The sequence below is a fragment of the Hydra viridissima genome, unplaced genomic scaffold (assembly GCF_058129835.1).
Source record: "Hydra viridissima isolate aposymbiotic clone 2 unplaced genomic scaffold, HvirCarnegie_v1 scaffold_8, whole genome shotgun sequence".
NCBI classification, from domain to species: Eukaryota; Metazoa; Cnidaria; class Hydrozoa; order Anthoathecata; family Hydridae; genus Hydra; species Hydra viridissima.
In genome coordinates this window covers 16,535,193-16,552,689 of record NW_028324307.1, presented here as the reverse complement: position 1 = coordinate 16,552,689, position 17,497 = coordinate 16,535,193, and the positions used below count along the sequence as shown (strand labels likewise).

The 17,497-nt window shown below is 27.5% G+C and overlaps 2 protein-coding genes across 2 annotated transcripts in view; both read left to right on the top strand.

Annotated features, from left to right (window-relative positions):
• Positions 1–222: 222 nt before the first annotated feature.
• The window catches only part of LOC149885357 (sorting nexin-5-like), a 34,012-nt gene continuing 16,737 nt past the window's right edge, over positions 223–17,497 (top strand). Inside the window, exons 1-9 of the mRNA XM_090095692.1 lie at positions 223–340; positions 991–1,095; positions 2,702–2,774; positions 3,498–3,552; positions 4,801–4,876; positions 10,430–10,513; positions 10,738–10,812; positions 12,255–12,285; positions 17,369–17,453. Of these exons, the coding sequence (XP_089951818.1) occupies positions 263–340; positions 991–1,095; positions 2,702–2,774; positions 3,498–3,552; positions 4,801–4,876; positions 10,430–10,513; positions 10,738–10,812; positions 12,255–12,285; positions 17,369–17,453 (662 nt within the window). The 5' untranslated portion in view covers positions 223–262. The remainder of the gene's footprint in view (positions 341–990; positions 1,096–2,701; positions 2,775–3,497; positions 3,553–4,800; positions 4,877–10,429; positions 10,514–10,737; positions 10,813–12,254; positions 12,286–17,368; positions 17,454–17,497) is intronic.
• LOC149885360 (uncharacterized) lies at positions 6,049–9,061 on the top strand. The gene has a single exon (XM_090095691.1). It carries the CDS (start codon positions 7,345–7,347, stop codon positions 8,929–8,931), a length of 1,587 nt encoding a protein of 528 aa, XP_089951817.1. The 5' UTR covers positions 6,049–7,344; the 3' UTR covers positions 8,932–9,061.

Here is a 17,497-nt window from a genome sequence, read left to right as displayed (position 1 = left end):
AGTTCGTTATAATGTAGGAAGCACAGCTTAAATGCTTCATTTTTTTAAAATCCAGAGTAACCCTATTAGCTTTCAATGTTGCCAATATTGTATTATATAAATAGGCCATATAAACGATCGGCTTACAATATATATATATATATATATATATATATATATATATATATATATATATATATATATATATATATATATATATATATATATATATATATATATATATATATATATATATATCACTTATTTCTTTAACGAAGTGGATATGTCATTCAAAATTTCTGTATCAGATGCAACAAAAGATGGGGATATTGTTAAATTCACTGTTCAAAGTAAACTTTTGGTAAGTGACTTTTTATATTCGTGTATAAAGAAAGCCTTTCTTAGAATAAGTGTGGCCTAGAGTTTGAAGAAAAGCTGGAAATGCATGCTTTTTCATAAGTTAAGTAATCTGTGATTAATTATCAATATTGTGATTTCACTTGTAATTAACTTGCCTTACATGTAAAAAAGTTGAAGTTTCATAAGACTGGTACAATTTTTTTAGATAAATAAACTAGAAATCAAAATACAATTACAATATAATTTCTTATTTTTGTTTCTATTTTGGTTTTTATTTTGGTTTTTGTTTTGGTTTGATTTAATTTAATTTTCCAAATTTATGTTTTTGTTAAGGATAAGGGATACCTTTTTTCCAGATGAAAATCAGCAAAGCAACAGCACTTAACTCAAAAATTTATTTATTTTCATATCAATATTCCTAATTATTGACATAATGTCTTAAAGAAGTTCATAATACTGTATGATGTAAGAAAAAAACTGAGCATTAGGTACACATGACCTGATTTCAAAAAAATATAAAGTTTTAAAAAGAAGCAGTCATGCAAAAACTTTGGATTAATATAGATTGATGTTGCAGTTGCAGTTTTAAAGTAAAAAGTTAATAGTTCTTATCAACTCTTAATCTGACTATATTCTTATTTTTATTTTTAGAGTAGTGAAGAAGCAGATGCTGGAAAAGTAGTATTTCGACAATATGAAGATTTTGTATATTTATTACATTTGCTGACAACAAAAAATAATGTTGCCGGTGTTGTTGTAAGCTCTTACAAAATGTTGTTAAATCTTTTTAAATTTTTTTTTTTTTTTTTATCAATAATAAAAAAAAAAAAGCACAAATTTTATTCAGGTTTCCTTTGAACTAGATCAAATACTACTTTACAATAATGTTGTCTGATTAGCACTTTTCCCAAATAACATTAAACTGCAGCAGTTTAACTTTTAAGTAGTTTGTAATGTTTTCTAAAGTTTAATTTCAATTTCTTTATGTAAAAAATATGTTAACATGAAAAAAAATGTCATAGTTCATAAACATTAAGTTAAGTTATCAGAAATTTGAAAGGGGAGAATAAAGGTATTATAATGCAGAAGTTAAATACACTTGTTCAAACACATTTTATGATATTTTGAAAAATAATCTCTAAACTTAGCCGTAAACTTATATTACCTATTTTTAGTTTGTTTTTGAATAATCATTTGTAAAAATTATTAGGTATACTTTGTACATTTTGTATAAAGAAAAATTTCCAAGAAAGCCAGAGTGGTCTTACTTAAAATATGATCAAATTTTTTAATTCCATTTAATCAGATGTGAAAGTATGATTTTTATCATAAAAATTTTTGAAAAATCAAATAACTCCCCTTCTTGATTTAAATTACCCCCAAATTTTTCATTAGACCTATTAATGCTATTCCTTGTAGTGATTTCAAAAGGTTCCAGCCAGTCCTGGCTGCTATGAATTACTTAAAAACCCATCAAACTAAAAAAGTGCAAAATGAGACCCAAAAAAATCCACTTACGATGAAATAACTTCTACCTATGTCATGTGATAAGTTAAAGTGCTCTCCAGAATGCACTTTCAGTGAATCATGTTCAAATTTTATAAGTAAACCATAAAAGCATCTACTCATTGCTCTTTTTTAGAGGTTTTCAGTTGAAGTTGTGCACCAAAATAGATTCTGATGAGATTTTGAAATCTACTTATGAACTTTAATTCAATTTAAGGTTTTCCACTTTTTTTTCAAAAAATTTTTTCCCAGTAAGTTTGTAAGTTAGTGGTTTTTTGCCCCCATCTAACTTGTTTGGATAGTGCTTATATGTTCCTTAGCCAATTAAATTTATCAGAACCAAACAAAAATTTTCATACAGTAGCTTTTCAAGCATTTTTGATTGCATCGTCAGGATTTGTTCTCGTGTAGATGCTTGTATTACTCCTAATTTTAAGATCTTGTGGTTAAAACATTTTTGTTAAAACAAAGGTTATAACAAAGGCTTTTAAACAAAGGTTAAAACAAAGAAATTAGTGTGCAACTCAACTTTACCAAGAACCAAGAAATTAGTGTGTGACTCAACTGTGTGTGATTTTTGTTTAGATGGATGTCAAATGTTTTTTCTTCTTCAAATTCTTTTCATATTGTAGTTATCATTTATTAAGTAAAACCTAAGTTGGGAAAAAAAAAGACATTTTTAATAGGGGAAAATAACAAAATTTTAACAGGGTTAAAAAAATGGGATTAATTTTTGATTTTCTGCAACATAAAAAGTTTGAGATTTAATTTAGATAATAATTTATAACTTATAGTATAAAAGTAAGTTGCCTTGTTTTTTTTTTACTGTATGTAAGAAAATAAATTTTGCTCATAGGTACCTCCAATTCCTAACAAGCCGATTATTATTCCTGAAACAGTTGAATCAAAACTGAAACCAAAAAGCCCAGGTAAAGTTGTTAAAATTTATCATATATAAATTTCATAAATCTCTTTTTGTTTTATGATCATTTGTTCTCCATCCAAATAGGATGGAGAACAAATGATCACAAAACATAAGTAATTTTAAGGGCATATCAGATAATCAAAGAGGAGGACCTAGAAACCAAAGTTGGGAAGTCTAGTTTCTATGAGCTCAGAAAATAAATGTGAAGCTAATTGCACTAATCTAAGCTCACCCTGCACAATGTTTGCATTTGTAAACTTAATTAGTAATTTTGTTACAGTTTTTTCATGTTAGCGCTGCATTAACCTGTTGTATCTAATATGTGAATTTAAAAATAAGTTATGCATCATATGCTCAATATGTCTTTTCTTTTACTAATAGATATCCTTTCTGTTGTAGGTGTTTTTGAAGAATTACCAACTTATAATAATATTTATGTAATGTATGAGTTGTAAATGACTTAACTTGTACTAATAAAAAAAACAATTTTTATACTGAAAAAAATTATTATTTAAATTATATACAAATTATATACAATTCAAATTATAACCTTTAGCAAAGTTCCTGAAGGTTATTTTTTCTCCAACTGACTTTTAGCAAGAAGTAAATTATCACTGTGTAAATGTTTGTCCTACGTAAATGTCTTATGTTCCTTTGTTATTGGTATATTACTGATTTAACATTTTTTTCAAAGTTTTCTTTTGTAATAGTAGTTTTATATTTTTAGTTTCAAATATACTGTCTGCTGATGGATACTTACAAGATTGCAAAAGGCTAGAAAAGTAGGTGACTTTGTTGTCATTCAAAGCAAGCTTAAGTGTGAAACAATTTTTTCTATATTTTTTATTTATTTATTTTTACATAACACTTTTACAAACCTGCAAAGTTCTTTTTGAGTTTAAAATTAATGTGCTAGTCAGATCAAGTAGTTTTAGTACTTTTTTTTAAAATTAGTTGTGTGATAGTCATGTGGAGTAATTTTAGTACTTCATTTTATAATGGGACATTTTCTTAACAAACTCATTTTCATCAACTATATTTTTTTTTTGTAAATCTTAAATACAGTAGAAATTGCAGCGATTGCAGATTGTTTATAGCTGTTACTTATCAACAAGCCTAAATGCAAAAAAGACAAAGATAATGTTCTTTATTGTTACTTAGATGTTAAGGAGTTTAAGTTCTTGGTAGGTGCATTACATGGAAAAGATCAAATTTGTATCAACAGCTATTCACTCATTACACTTTAATTCCATGAAACTCTCTCTCATCTGCATTCATTATTTGATTTTAAATTAATTTTTTTGATGGCATTTATTCACATTTAGATTTTTTTTAAAAGCTAAAGAGTAATTATAGCTGTTTTCCAAGCAGATCTACTTTTTTAATGATAAAAGTTTTGTTGTTTTCTTTTAAATAAAAACATGACACTGTTCTTTCAAATATTCCATTCAAAATATAAAAGAATTATATATGGCTTTCTTTTAAAAAAACTAATATAATGCCCAACAGCTTAGGCATTTTTGAACTGAAACCTAATAATTGAATCCTTCCTACAACTTTTAATTTTATTTTTCAATTTCACAAATTATTAATGTTTTTTCATCATGACAAATACCCAGAATTCTCTTCTGGTGTGGCATTGTGTAAACCTTTTGCAATAACTATTAATAAATGCTGTATGCTTCTTTGCTTTTCCAAGTACTTATTTGTTTGGTTTTAACTAATAGATTTGGTTTGAATTTAATTAGCATCTTTACAAATTAATAATGTACAATTGTAATAAGAGAAATGTTATTTTTTATGCTTTTTTTAAACTACTTACTTGCCTACAAAAATTACGAAAATCTTAAAAAAAATTTTTTTTAAGATTTAAAATATGTGAATTTGTTTTATTCATAGTTTTTTATCGTAGGTTTTAAAAATTTTGTTTGATTCACTCAACTAGGATCAGTTTATTTAAGATTATGCTATAGGTTTTTAATGTTGTTAGTTTCATTCAAGTTAATATTATAAGCTTTAAAACTTGTTAGATTCTTGCAAGATATTGCCAATCATACTGTGTTTAAGGATGATGAAAACCTCAGAAGATTTTTGACAGAAGATGAGGTAATTTTTATGTAAAACATAAGTTCATAAAATTCTATTTGATTGTTTATCATTAATGTTAATAAATCACATTTTATAAGATAAAATACACAATGATTTTTTGAAGCATTAAAGATGGAAGTGGAAAAATACATGTAGTAATAGCACTGTTTTCATTTCTTACATTACTTATTACACTACATTTTAATTTATTTTTGTTCAGGGTCATTTTTAAAAGCTAACTTATTACTTAATACAAGGGTAATTCCATGTCAATTGAGCCAGGCCATGTCACCATACATCTCAGATTTTGCTGATTTTTATACAGTTGAGAGTACTTAGTAAAACAAGAAGTTCTTGAAAATTTTAGCTTCTAGCTACAAGAGGATCCTGAAATATGATCATTTTACTTTCAACTGATCTTGGCCAGGCCCCTCTTGACCTCTCAAAATTGAGACCTTTGTTTAAAGGTTCCAAGTCACATAGCTTTAAAAATATTTGATGTTTTGACTTAAAAATTTTTACCTGGCTATTTTTAGGGTTGAAGAATCCAATGAAATAATCAATATTATAAAAATATATTTTTAAGTACCTGTAGTTATCAATTTAAATAAATTTAGGCAATTTTTTGTATACCTGATTTTGATGCTCAAGAAACCTGCGTGGCCTTGATGATATCAACAAAAAAAATTTTACACATTATTCTAAATTTTATGATCTTTCAGAAAACATAAGAATTTTGATCTGCAAGTATATGGATTTCCATATATGGATAAGTGGGGCACAGGCCCCACCTTTTTGTAGCGGAATCTTGCAATACATTTTCCACTACCTTTCAGACTAGCTAGAGCTATCAAAATTTCTGTATTTATATAGTGTCAATAAACTAGCATTTTAAAGTTAAAAAAGGGCCCAAGACACTAGGGGAGGGAGCTGGGGGCATGTGCCCCACTTTTTTGAGCAGAATCTTGAGATGGATTTTTCACTATCTTCTAGACAAGCTGCAGCTCTGAAACTTTCAGCATTTGTGTAGTCCTGATGAACATGCGTTAAAATTGTTTCAGGTCAGACGACCGGATGGTCCATGGGGATGGGGCACCTGGGACCATGCCCCACTTTTTTTCTCAAAAAAAAAATTTTTTTTTTTTTTAAACTTATTTAAGATAACTTTAAAACTAGCCTTCAAATTTTTTTCTTAGATTTTCATTTTTAAACATTTCTTTGATAACATTGCTTCCCAAATTTTTGTGATTTATATTTGTTCCATTTGGTTTTGATCATTCTATGTTCAATAATCTTTCTTAAAATGTTTTAAGAAACTTAAGTTGCTTTCATTAAATTATATACTATTGGTTTCTCATTTTATATTAATCTCAGATTGTTTTTAGTGTTACAGTAAGAATAGATTCATGTGATTTTGGAAAAAAGTTAAATGATACTTGTCATAAGTTAACTAAGTTATTGTAGAAAGATTGATTTAAAGAAATTTGATTGCTATAGAGAAGATGCCAGAGAAGAATTTATTTGGATATCTGGAATAACAGATGATAAAATTTTAACAATCTGCCTTCATCATGCAAAGATTTTTGGTACACACTTTGAAAAGAAGCACACAAAATGTTGTAATTTATTGGACAAGCATAAATCAAAAAGAAAAGTAATCAAAGATAGATATTGTTGATAAAAAATTATTGTAAAATCTTTTTTGAATAATTAAATTAAAAAATGAAATTAAATTCTGGTTATGCATTATATATTGAAATAAGTACAAATAATTTTCATATTGATAGGTAATTACTAAAATCAAATTGTTCTTTTCATTTCAGGGAGTCATGTAATAACATTAGACATGGCAAAACAATTGAGAACTAATTTTCCAAATGTTGTGCCTGGATAACAACTTTGTCGGAGCTGCTTTGATGCTATAATCAGTAAATTTCATGAACAAGATAATTGTGAACTTGAAGAATCTATTTCATGTGGTACTTCTGAAAAGTCACGAGAGGCATTAAATGTTAGTTTGGAAGCAATAGGTGTATCCCCATAAAACTTCATGGCATTCCAAAGCATCAACGGTTATCTGTTGCTAAAAGAAAAGTTATGAAAACAATTTCAAAGTATGAAGAGCATATTTCAAAAGTATGTAATGTTAGGGAAGAAGAACTGAAACATAAAATTCCTCATACGAAAATTATTGACAAAAGAAAATACGATGATCTAGACAAACTAACAGCAGAAATAAAAGAAAAGTTAACTGTTTCTGACCAAAAAACTAAAATTCAGTTGTTAACATTTACACCCGAGTCTTGGTCAAGAAATTTTGCTGCAAGATATTTCAACGTCACTATATAAAAATTAAAAAAGCGCACAAACTAAAGAAAATAAGTGGGATTTTTTCAGTTCCAGGCACTAAGAAAGGAAAAATATTTTCAGAAATAACATTAAATAGAGTCAACAATGTATACCATGATGATGAAATTACTAGACAAATGCCTGGTAAAAAAGATTACGTAAGTATTGGTAGAAAACAACACATGCAAAAGCGCCTTATTTTATGTAATCCTAAAGAACTTTACGTTTCTTTTAAAACTAAATATCCTCAAGAAGTTATTGGATTTTCTAAGTTTTGCAGTTTAAGACCAAAATGGTGTATAACTGTTGGAGCATCAGGCACTCATTCTGTTTGTGTATGTACCCTCCATCAAAATGCAATACTCTTGACCAATGCTATACAAATAAAATGTACTTACAAAGATCTGATGATAAAAGTTGTTTGTGATGTGACAAGTAACGAGTGCATGGTTCATCGATGTCCGAACTGTACAGGTATAGTTTCTTTAAAGAAGTTTCTGGATGCACAACTAATTGACAATGACGAGGAGGTGTCATTCAATCAGTGGCAGAAAACAGACAGAACAACATTGATCTATCAGACAACAACAATGGAAGAATACAAATTGATGTTATCAGAGGCAATAAACAAGTTAACAGCTCATTCCTACATTGCAAAATGTCAAGCAAGATACCTAAAGCAACAAAAGGAAAATTTAGCAAAAGACTGCTGTATTGTTTTAGGTGACTTTGCAGAAAACTTCACTTTTGTGATTCAAGATGAAATCCAAAGTTACCATTGGTGCAAAAGTCAATGCACATTACACCCTGTCGCCCTCTATTTATTAAACAAAAATGACCAACTTGAAGAAAAATCGTTTTGCTTCATGTCAGAAAATAATGAGCATGACACTGGTTTTGTGTATGAAGTTCAAACACAAATAGTTAACTATTTAAAAGAATACCATCCTAAAATTTCAAAGATTCTTTATTTTTCTGATGGTCGTACTGCACAGTATAAAAATCACAAAAACCTTTACAATATCTGTCTCCATAAAAATGATTTTAACATTGATGCAGAGTGGACATTTTTTGCTACAAGTCATGGTAAGTCACCATGTGATGGTATTGGTGGCACTGTAAAACGATTAACTACAAATGCAAGTCTACAAAGGCCCATAAATGACCAGATATTGAATTGTAACAAAATGTTTGACTACTGTACTAACAATATTAAAGGGATTATTTTTTTCAAGATTGAAAAAGAAAGACTGACAGAATTGCGCACCACTTTGAAAACACGTTTTGAGCTAAGTAGAACAATTCCTGGAACTAGGAGCTATCATCAATTTAAACCAGAGTCTGTAGATACTTTTAGTTTTAAACGAACAAGTGAAGATGTTCATATAACAGGCATTTTTTCTTTTTCTGGTATTCAAATTTCTCAAAATCATCAGCAAATTAACATTGATGCCTTGAAATTGGGTGAATTCATTATGTGTAAATATGATGCGTTTGACTGGATTGGTATGATCAATGAAATTGATAATATAGAGCAAGATGTTATGGTAACATTTATGCACCCGCATGGTCCTTTTAATAAACTTTTCTGGCCATCTAGAGTAGATGAGTGTTGGGTGCCAATTACCAACATAACTTGTATAATTGATGCACCTGTAACAACAAATGGACATTTTTATACTTTGACCGTCGATGCGTCTAAGCTAATTTTAACATTATCTTGACTTTCTTTTTTTTGTATTTTATTTTGTAAATAATGAAGTAAAACGGAACAAGTATAAAGCAATAAAAAATTTTTAATACAATATTTTGAAAGTTATCTTAAGTTTAAGACACATTTATGTGTTTAAAAAAAAAAAAGTTTTTTTGAGAAAAAAAGTGGGGCATGGTCCCAGGTGCCCCATCCCCATGGACCATCCGGTCGTCTGACCTGAAACAATTTTAACGCATGTTCATCAGGACTACACAAATGCTGAAAGTTTCAGAGCTGCAGCTTGTCTAGAAGATAGTGAAAAATCCATCTCAAGATTCTGCTCAAAAAAGTGGGGCACATGCCCCCAGCTCCCTCCCCTAGTGTCTTGGGCCCTTTTTTAACTTTAAAATGCTAGTTTATTGACACTATATAAATACAGAAATTTTGATAGCTCTAGCTAGTCTGAAAGGTAGTGGAAAATGTATTGCAAGATTCCGCTACAAAAAGGTGGGGCCTGTGCCCCACTTATCCATATATGGAAATCCATATACTTGCAGATCAAAATTCTTATGTTTTCTGAAAGATCATAAAATTTAGAATAATGTGTAAAATTTTTTTTGTTGATATCATCAAGGCCACGCAGGTTTCTTGAGCATCAAAATCAGGTATACAAAAAATTGCCTAAATTTATTTAAATTGATAACTACAGGTACTTAAAAATATATTTTTATAATATTGATTATTTCATTGGATTCTTCAACCCTAAAAATAGCCAGGTAAAAATTTTTAAGTCAAAACATCAAATATTTTTAAAGCTATGTGACTTGGAACCTTTAAACAAAGGTCTCAATTTTGAGAGGTCAAGAGGGGCCTGGCCAAGATCAGTTGAAAGTAAAATGATCATATTTCAGGATCCTCTTGTAGCTAGAAGCTAAAATTTTCAAGAACTTCTTGTTTTACTAAGTACTCTCAACTGTATAAAAATCAGCAAAATCTGAGATGTATGGTGACATTTTTGAAATTTTCTGGCTCAATTGACATGGAATTACCCACAAGATAAGTTGCAGATTTCTTTTTATGAACTTAGAAGGAATAAACTGAACATTGGTGTATTATATTCAACTTCTTATGTCATTTGTTGTGCAGAAAATTTTTAAATAAACTTTTTATTTCTTGGAAAATGTCAAAAATTAGTGTTACGCTTCAAAAGTTAGAAGCAGCATAAGAAATAATATCTTTATTGTTGCTAAGCATAAAAAGTGGAGAATGATGTTGATGGTTAATTGTTTTTAAACATTTGAATATGGAGTTACATTGAAAATTTTGCTCAACCATTTTACATTTTATGCTTATACCTTACATAAGTAACTTAGTGTCTTATATAAGTTAAATATCTTGTAGTCCATTTCAGTACTTATTAAATATCTTGTAGTCCATTTCAGTACTTATTTTAATCCACACTAGTTGCTTTATTCATAAATGATAATAATTATTATGTGAGTCTTTTTTTTTTTTAATTCTGTTTCTAGCCTGTTGCCCGTATTGCTGTAAAGAGAGGAGTAATGAACTCATTAGCAGTCTTAGTAGACAGTGCTCGATACCATGCTCATAAAGTATTTATTTTTTTGCTTTTTGTTTTATTATTTGAAATTTTTTGTTTTTACCATTTTATAACTGCACTATTAAAAATACTCCTAAGCTTTAAGCCTTTTGAATTTGATGAGTTGAATAATTTTAAATATGTGAATAAAGGTTAGTAAAGAATTTTTTTAAAAAAAAGGTAGGAAACAAAGTAACTATATACTCATTCCTTATACTTTTATTTTTACCTCCATAGGATATTGATGAGGATTTCCAAAAAAAACGAGACAATGTTAATGCCTTACTTCTTCAGATAAGGCAATGTTATCTTGTGAGTTGTTGTGTTATTTAAATTTCATTTATCAGTCAGTGGTAGGTTTTTCATGATTTTAAAACCAATACTGCATTATACAATATGATACAGCATATGTTTTTTTTTATATAATATATTGTGTTTTATATTACATATAATAAATAATGCATTATATATTACATATTGTATTATGTATTGTAATTTATTTTACAATAGATGTTGTATTATAATGTATAGCACGTATTTGAATTGAAATAATTTGACAATTGCATTATGTTTTTTAAATATTTTACAAGTTAGTAGACAAATGCAATTGGTATTGGCTGCCTATAAATATCTCTATTATTTCTTGTTTTAATATGTAATTAGAAATCTACACTTTTAGAAGAGTATCTACATAATAATCATAACATTTATTAATGATCTTTTGCTAAATAAGTAAAAAACTATAACTTCATTTAATTTTCTTGAAATGTTATTAAAATCTTACCAAAGTAATATGTAATTAAATAGCCTGTTATATTGCTACTGGTATTAATTCATTTATCTTTTCTTTTGGTCTTACTAATAACTAATAATCTAAGATTGTGTTATGTAAGACTTTCTCAGGTTTCTTTTACAAAGTTCTCTAATTTTAGTATATTTTGCTGCCTCCTCTCAACAACTTTTGATCACCACCACCCCCTCCCTCCCTCACACACACACACACATTTTATGTGGGTTTGATATGTCTGTGCTGTTGGTGGACCATTATGGAACTTTCCATTTTAAACATTTTAGCTAAGTCATTACTCTCAAAAAGTGACAAGTTGTTCTATCTTAAACAAATGTAAAGTTCTTACCATTAAGTTGTTGAATTTTTGATTTTTTGAGCTTTGAGTATTTCTAAATATTTTTTGGTCTTAATATTTCCACAAATTATCTGTAAATCTGATGTTTCCTTATCAGTGATGGTTCCCCAGACTATGTCTGATAATATTTAGTTGTTTTTATATCACTTTGAAACTATTTTACTCTTTCTTCTTTGTGAACTTTGGTTGCACCGCCTTGTGCACATACTATCTAACATACTATCTAACAGTTTGTAAACTAACTTGATGAGTTGCTCATTAGGTAATTTACTATGAAGCTTGCCAGATGATTATATGTCACTTTGAAGAATATTTTGAATAAATCTTATGGTTTTTTTACAACATTTCTGGCTAGCTGTTCCAACTTTTTACTTAAAGAGATTCATTTTCTTCAAGTTTCTAAATACTGTTCTCAAGATAGTTCTTCTAGACATTTGTCACATTGGTCCATTATTAAAAACTTTCAAACATGTTGACATTTTTAAACAAGGTATTTACCAATATTTGTGTAACAGTCACACTGCAAAATTTTATGACTTAATATTTGAATTTCTCACACAGAATCTTAAAATTCGCTTTTTTTTTTTTTCGTTTTTGTTTTTTTTGTAGGCAAAGGAAAAGATGGTTCAATCAGAGAAAGGTAAAATTGTGTAAACTTTTCTTGACTTTTTGCAATTTACATTCAAAAGTTATTATTTCTAATCTTTCATATATAGATTTTTTATATATACAGAATGTTTAATGTAAATTAGGCTTTTTTCTTTTAATGTGGCATTTAAGTAGTTGGCTCAGAGTAAAACTATCTTTGCAAAAGGTGATTCAGAGTGAAGAATCTTTGTTTTAGGCAAATTTTACTTGATTTGATAGTTTTCTTCAACTCTTTCCCCTGATTCCCCATCCCTGGTTTTCTGTACTATTCAAAAACAGAGCCTTTAAAGTGTTGGATTATCAGTTTCCTATTTTGGTTTCAGAAAATGATAGAACCAATATTTAAAATTTTTTAACTGAGGTTTTTCACGGGGGGTATTAACATTTTTTGCTCTTCTCAGGGTCTGATACCCATTCGAGTCAGTTTTGGTTTTTATTGGAATGCTAGGATTCACTAGTATTTCTAAAAGCTCAATAGTTGTTACTTTTAGGTTGGAAAAAATTATTTCTTTCAGCTGTTGTTGTTTTTTTTTAATTTAGCTATTAAAATATATTTTAGCTTATATTTAGTAGTATGTTCATATAGTTTTATATTTAATAATATGTTCATATAATTTTTATTGATTTTGGGTATTAGATTTTCCATCTACATTATTTAGTTTACTTAGGCTTGAGTATTTTTTTTAAAGTATAGAAAATGAAAAAGATTGTGGCAGTCTGTGAAGTATAAAAACTTTATGAAATATATGCTGTAAATATAAAAACAAATTTGAAGATTTAAATTGTTTTATTGAAAGTTTATGTTAAAGTAAAAATTTGTTTTAAAAGAAATTTAAAATCAATTTATATTTAAGTTGCTGCTTTTTTAAAAATGCTGTAAGGTGCATCAATATCATTTGAAATAAGTTATAAATTTAATAACATTTTTTTTGTAAATTTAGTTACATTTGTTTCATAAATTTAATGTCATTTTTTATTTGATGTATATGTTATATAAACTCTGCAGTTTTGTGTATATCATTTATAAATTCTAGAGTATTTGGTGTTAATGGTGAGTAAAGAAAAAAAGTTTCACTTTATCGTCAGCCTTTTTTAAAAAGTATTTTCAGGAAAATTTATCAAATGCCAACTCAAAGATTGAGTCTGAGTATTTAGCAATATATTAGTTTGAGCCTTAACACACTACAAATTGAAAAAGCAACTCTAAAAGGTTTTTATTTTTATTTTGACTTTGGATTTATAATATAATCAAACCATGCAGAAGGTATTCATAATTTGATGATATTAGTAGGAATCTTGTTGCATCTCAATAAATCTAAAAAGAAATCTTCTTAATTGTTTTTATGTATTGGAAAATTTTTATATACTTCAAACTTCTGATTGTATAAGCATATATTTGTAGCATATATTTATAGCATACATTTATAGCATATATTTCATAAAATATATAAACGCTCTCAGTTTACATGCGTACCTAAGTATACAGATTTAATATAATAATTTAAGTATGCATGTAAGTATTTATATTTATGCATATAACAGGGTTGCCACCAAATCAGGGAAATCAGGAAAATTCAGGGAAATTTAGATACAATCAGGGAAAATCAGGGGGGAATAGTTGATTTTGGAAAAAATCAGGGAAAATCAGGGAGCTTTTAATTTTTCTTTAATGTTTTGAAATATTTTCTAATAAAAATTTTCCTTTTTCAGCGTACCAGGGTTAATGTTTAGCATTTTTAAAGAAAATAAATAAGATTGCGTTTACATTTGCTTACATATGTATGTGTATGTATATATATATATATATATATATATATATATATATATATATATATATATATATATATATATATATATATATATATATATATATATATACACACATATATATATATATACACACATATATATATATATATACACACATATATATATATATACACATACATATATATATTTATATATATATACACATATATATATGTATGTATGTATGTATGTATGTATGTATGTATGTATGTATACCCCTTCAGAGTTCAAGTTGATGGGATTCTGCTTTTGTTTATTTATTTTAATTTTCAAACAAATTGATTGGTTCATTACTCATTGGGGGATTATAGTATCTGTTTTTTTTTAGAGATAAAAATGCTCTGGGGTTAATGAAGAAGTTTGGTTTGGAAGTTAAGTTTGGGTGTTTGAATGCTGGAAATATCAGGGGGAGATAAGCAAAATTTTAGCAAAAAATCAGGGAAAATCAGGGAGAAAAAAGTGAAATTTTAGTAAAAAAAATAGGGAAAATCAGGGAATTTTGTTCTTTAATAACGGTGGCAACCCTGTATAAGTATGCAGATTTTTTAAACAAAGCAAAAATTAAAATACCATAACACAATGTATGTATTAAGTAACTTTTAATAAATTGCTTTTGAAAGATTTGTTACTTTAATTATATTCCTGACTGAACTAATGTGGATTGATATTTAACAGGTTGGATGGCAGTGTGATATTTAAACAGAGGATTTGCATTTGATCTTTTATATAAATGTTTAGAAAAAATATGAGTTTAAAAAAAATTATATTCTTATGAGAAAAAAAAGTTAACACTTTCCCTAACAAAATGCAAAATGCAAAAATAACATTATATATATATAAAAAAAAAAAAGCAGGTCCGCAGCATTTTTTATGTAAAAGAACTCTTCACCAATTGTGTTTTTTGGGTAAACACAAACTAAACATAATTTTTTTTTTTTTTTTTTTCCCTTTATACTAAATTGAAAATTATAAAGTTTGCTAATTTGCAAATGATTTTCTTAAATTAAGCTTTACACCTTTATATAGAGCAGGTAATTCTCTACAATAAAGTGCCACCTTTACAAATGATTTTCTTAAATTAAGCTTTACACCTTTATATAGAGCAGGTAATTCTCCACAATAAAGTGCCACATTTGTATAAAGATTTTTTGTTTTAGCATTACTGTTACAGAGATAAGTACAGAAATGAATTTTATTACAAAAAATAAACTTTGGCAAGTAATTTCAGAAAAAAAAAATAAGTTTTTGAAAACTGATTCTTCTAAAAGTAAATTTAATCAAGATTTCAGATAACTAAAGCAAAATTAGATTAAATAGTTTTATTGGTTTAAAATCTCAATGAAAGATATTATTAGAAGATATTATTTGTTTAGATAATTATCTTTTGTCAAAATTTTCTGAGTATAAGATTTAAGGGTGATAATTAAAAAAAGATTCTTAGCAATAATTCAAGGTGATTTATTATCAAATAATAAGTAACCACTAATAGTTGATTGATATTTTTCAAAGCTGTTTGATTTGTCATTGAAGTCATTAAGAATGGGAGTTAAACCCAAGGAATGGTTGCAAGCTCAGTGCAACTTAGCTACTGATTTGTTTAAACAAGGTAAGTTATTCAGATTGATACAAAAAGCAACTAGAATGGCATAAGGAGCCATTAGTACAAAGGGACACTCAGCTAGTTAACAAATTGTCAAGGTGGTGCAGGAAAACAATGTTTATCAGTTCCAAAGGTGTCAAACCTTTTTGAAAAAACCATTCCTTTCAAAAGCCCATTGAGAGTGAAGACTTGCATTTGCTAAGAAATCAAAACATGCCATTATCATTCTGGAAGAAAGTTTTGTGGACTGACATGTTAAAACTTAATTTTGTGAAGTCCAATCGAGCTCAAAAAGTAAAGCTAAACATTCAAACTCAGTTGCATTCAAGGAACAGGAAAATTTAATGGAACCAATATTATGGTGTGAGGATCAATGACTTAAAATGGAACAGGAAAGCTAGAGTTTTTTGATGGAACTATGTGATAATTTTCAATAAAAATCTTCTGAGTTGAATTCAAAAATTGCAAGTGGGAAAATATTTTATTTTCCAACAAGGCAAAAACCCCAAGTATTTGTTAAAGATAGTAAAAGAGTTTTTCGTTCAGAAGCAGATTGAGTTACTAGAGTGGCCAGCTCAAAGTTGAGATCTCAATCTAATTGTACACCTTTGGGCTATTTTAGATTAAAATGCTGGTGTACAATGTCTCAACAAAAAAAAGAAGAGCTGAAGATCTTGCTCCAAGAAGCTTGAAATCAAATTGATCCAAACACAACAAAGAAGTTGGTTAAATCAATGCAAAATTGACTTGCATTAAAAGCAATGGTAATCCAACTCAATTTTAAAAGTCACAAAAATTAATGGAAAGAAAATTTTGATCTCAAAAACTTTGTTTTGATTTTTATTTAATGTTGAAAATTTGTTAAGTTTGGATGTTTTGTTAAGCTTTATTAAAGAAAATTTATTAACATAAATTCTTTTTAAAATCTGAAATATTGATTAAATTTGTTGAATTAAGTTGTTATCAGAAACTTACTTTTTATCTGAAATAACTTTCCATAGTTTAATTTTACACAATAAAAATTTGTTTCTGATATTTATCTCTCTAACTGTAAATAAATGCAAATGAAAAAAAATTGCTGAACTGTTTTTTTTTTGTTTGTTTTTTTTTTTTTTTTTCTTTACTCTAACTCCAGTTTGCACTTTTTATGACTGTGATATTTTGTTAAACAAACTTGTGACAATTAAAAATTCAGTGCTGTAATCTAAGCATAAAAATTTGGTCTTGTTAAATGACTTTTCATTATGTAGTGCTCTGATTTATTAACCTGTTTAATTTATTACCCACAACCATTAAAGTTTATGTAATTTAATTTATGTAAATAAAGTTTTGATTGGTTAAAGTTTTTAAGATTGTTCAGTTGATCAACTTTAATTGCATTTTAAATTTTTGATAAAAAAAAAAACAATGATAGCAATTTTATATTTCATGGAATTTCATTTGAAGTTCAGATCTCCAAACAAATTTTTTTTGTTTTTGTCTTCGATTTGAGATCACTTTCTAAATTGTAGTTAACTTGGTTAGAGTAGGATTGAAACCAAGTTGGCCTCAAATACATTGGAGTGCCAATAAATAGTATTAGTTTTTTTGAATTTTGTTTTAAAAGATAAATAAGCTTAGTTAAAATGAAAGAACTTTTTTATCATGTAACTTTTTTATTATGCAGCATTAGGAAACCAAATTTCAAATTTGGCTATGGTGTCACGCAATTCTGCAACCTATGATATTCAGCACTCAAGAGACATTGTTCGGTATAATAATTTATCTAAAGTTCTTCTGAAATTTTTCTAAACGC

Excerpts from the sequence above, each read along its gene's own strand:
- LOC149885360 (XM_090095691.1), top strand. The coding sequence starts at position 7,345 with ATGCCTGGTAAAAAAGATTACGTAAGTATTGGTAGAAAACAACACATG.